At 37.2% G+C, this 1,301-nt stretch overlaps 1 protein-coding gene across 1 annotated transcript in view; it reads right to left on the bottom strand.

Moving 5' to 3' along the window:
- Window positions 1–472: 472 nt before the first annotated feature.
- Window positions 473–1,301, bottom strand: part of LOTGIDRAFT_175845 (hypothetical protein) — a gene marked incomplete at both ends in the record, with an annotated part of 2,242 nt that continues 1,413 nt past the window's right edge. Inside the window, 2 exons of the mRNA XM_009061049.1 lie at window positions 473–550; window positions 796–865. Coding sequence (XP_009059297.1) covers window positions 473–550; window positions 796–865 — 148 coding nt within the window. The remainder of the gene's footprint in view (window positions 551–795; window positions 866–1,301) is intronic.

Raw genomic sequence — 1,301 nt, forward strand, 5'->3', positions numbered from 1 at the left:
TTATGCTAACCGATTCAGCTCATCTTGATTAAATAAAGGTGAATGAGTTTTTCTTATTTAACCCTTGATCCTTCTAGTCAGTATTCCCCATCAATGATTTTATTAAATTTCCAACCAAATCATTGAAAAATTGTGCTCAAGTGATTCTGTATAGATTTGAATAGCTATACCATATGAGGCACGGTTATGAATAATGATTAGAATATTAGACTACTGAATCAAGGGTTATATAAAAGAAAAACTCGCACACCTTTTCTTAATCAACTAGGTAGAAATCAACAAGTTTCTGACTATTATTATGAAATGAAAATGATTCATAACTTACCTCCATTTGTTCCAAGAGAAGCTGGGTGGACATGATATGGCAGCGTCGCTGCAACCTAGGTGGCCCTATCAAGGTAGCCCACAGGCTGCCACAACTAAACTACACGAGAACCCAACCCGAAAACGTGAAAATTTTGCTCCATGTGAACTACCTCCAAAAACCTAGGTTGTACACCATATCTAACCATGTTGTCCGTAGCTGAAGACGAGCTACTATACTTGGAACCTGAAAAATAAGACATAATGATAATAATAAAGCAAGGGCAAGTAGTGGTGCATAAAATTGATTCCAGTGAGGGAATTGGTCTGTTGGGAGGGGCATCTTGCTGTATCAAAGGTTACACATCAACAGGCAGACTCGAACACGCTTGATAATGACCATTTTCAAGAAAGAATTATACACGTACGATTGATTTGCGTGTACAGTGCCTAATTTTATACCCCTATAAACTACATCTATAATATACTAACCTCAACAGGGATGGTATCCCAACCATGGTGTATTAACTCAATAGTAAAAACCGCTAGTGAGCACCCTGACCTGAAACGAAAACAAAATATCAACATTAAAATGATAATCGATGTGTGTTAAGAATTATCCGAGGGTGGGGGGGGGGACTCATGGTCCTTTTTTAACATGTATATTACTAATTTGAGAAAGGAGCCAAAGTCGGGCTGGCCTTAGTTCTGGCCTTTTTTCGAATGCCACAGAATTCCGTCTTTTCCATTCATAATCTTTATTTCGAGTCCTCATTCCCAGCCAAGCTCTGCCTCATAGTTTTGTAACACAACAAAAATTTGCAACAATGGATTTTTGTTTTTACAACTAGTCTTACTCGCAACATAAATATTTTCTTTCTTAAGACAAATTAGGAAAGTGGGGCATTGATTGAAATAGAATCGAACAAAATACTTCAAAAATTTTAGAGTTTCAAAAAGACGACTTACCGGTTGCTATAAACCATGCAAACTGACTG

Source organism: Lottia gigantea (genome assembly GCF_000327385.1).
Source record: "Lottia gigantea unplaced genomic scaffold LOTGIsca_459, whole genome shotgun sequence".
Taxonomy (NCBI): Eukaryota; Metazoa; Mollusca; class Gastropoda; family Lottiidae; genus Lottia; species Lottia gigantea.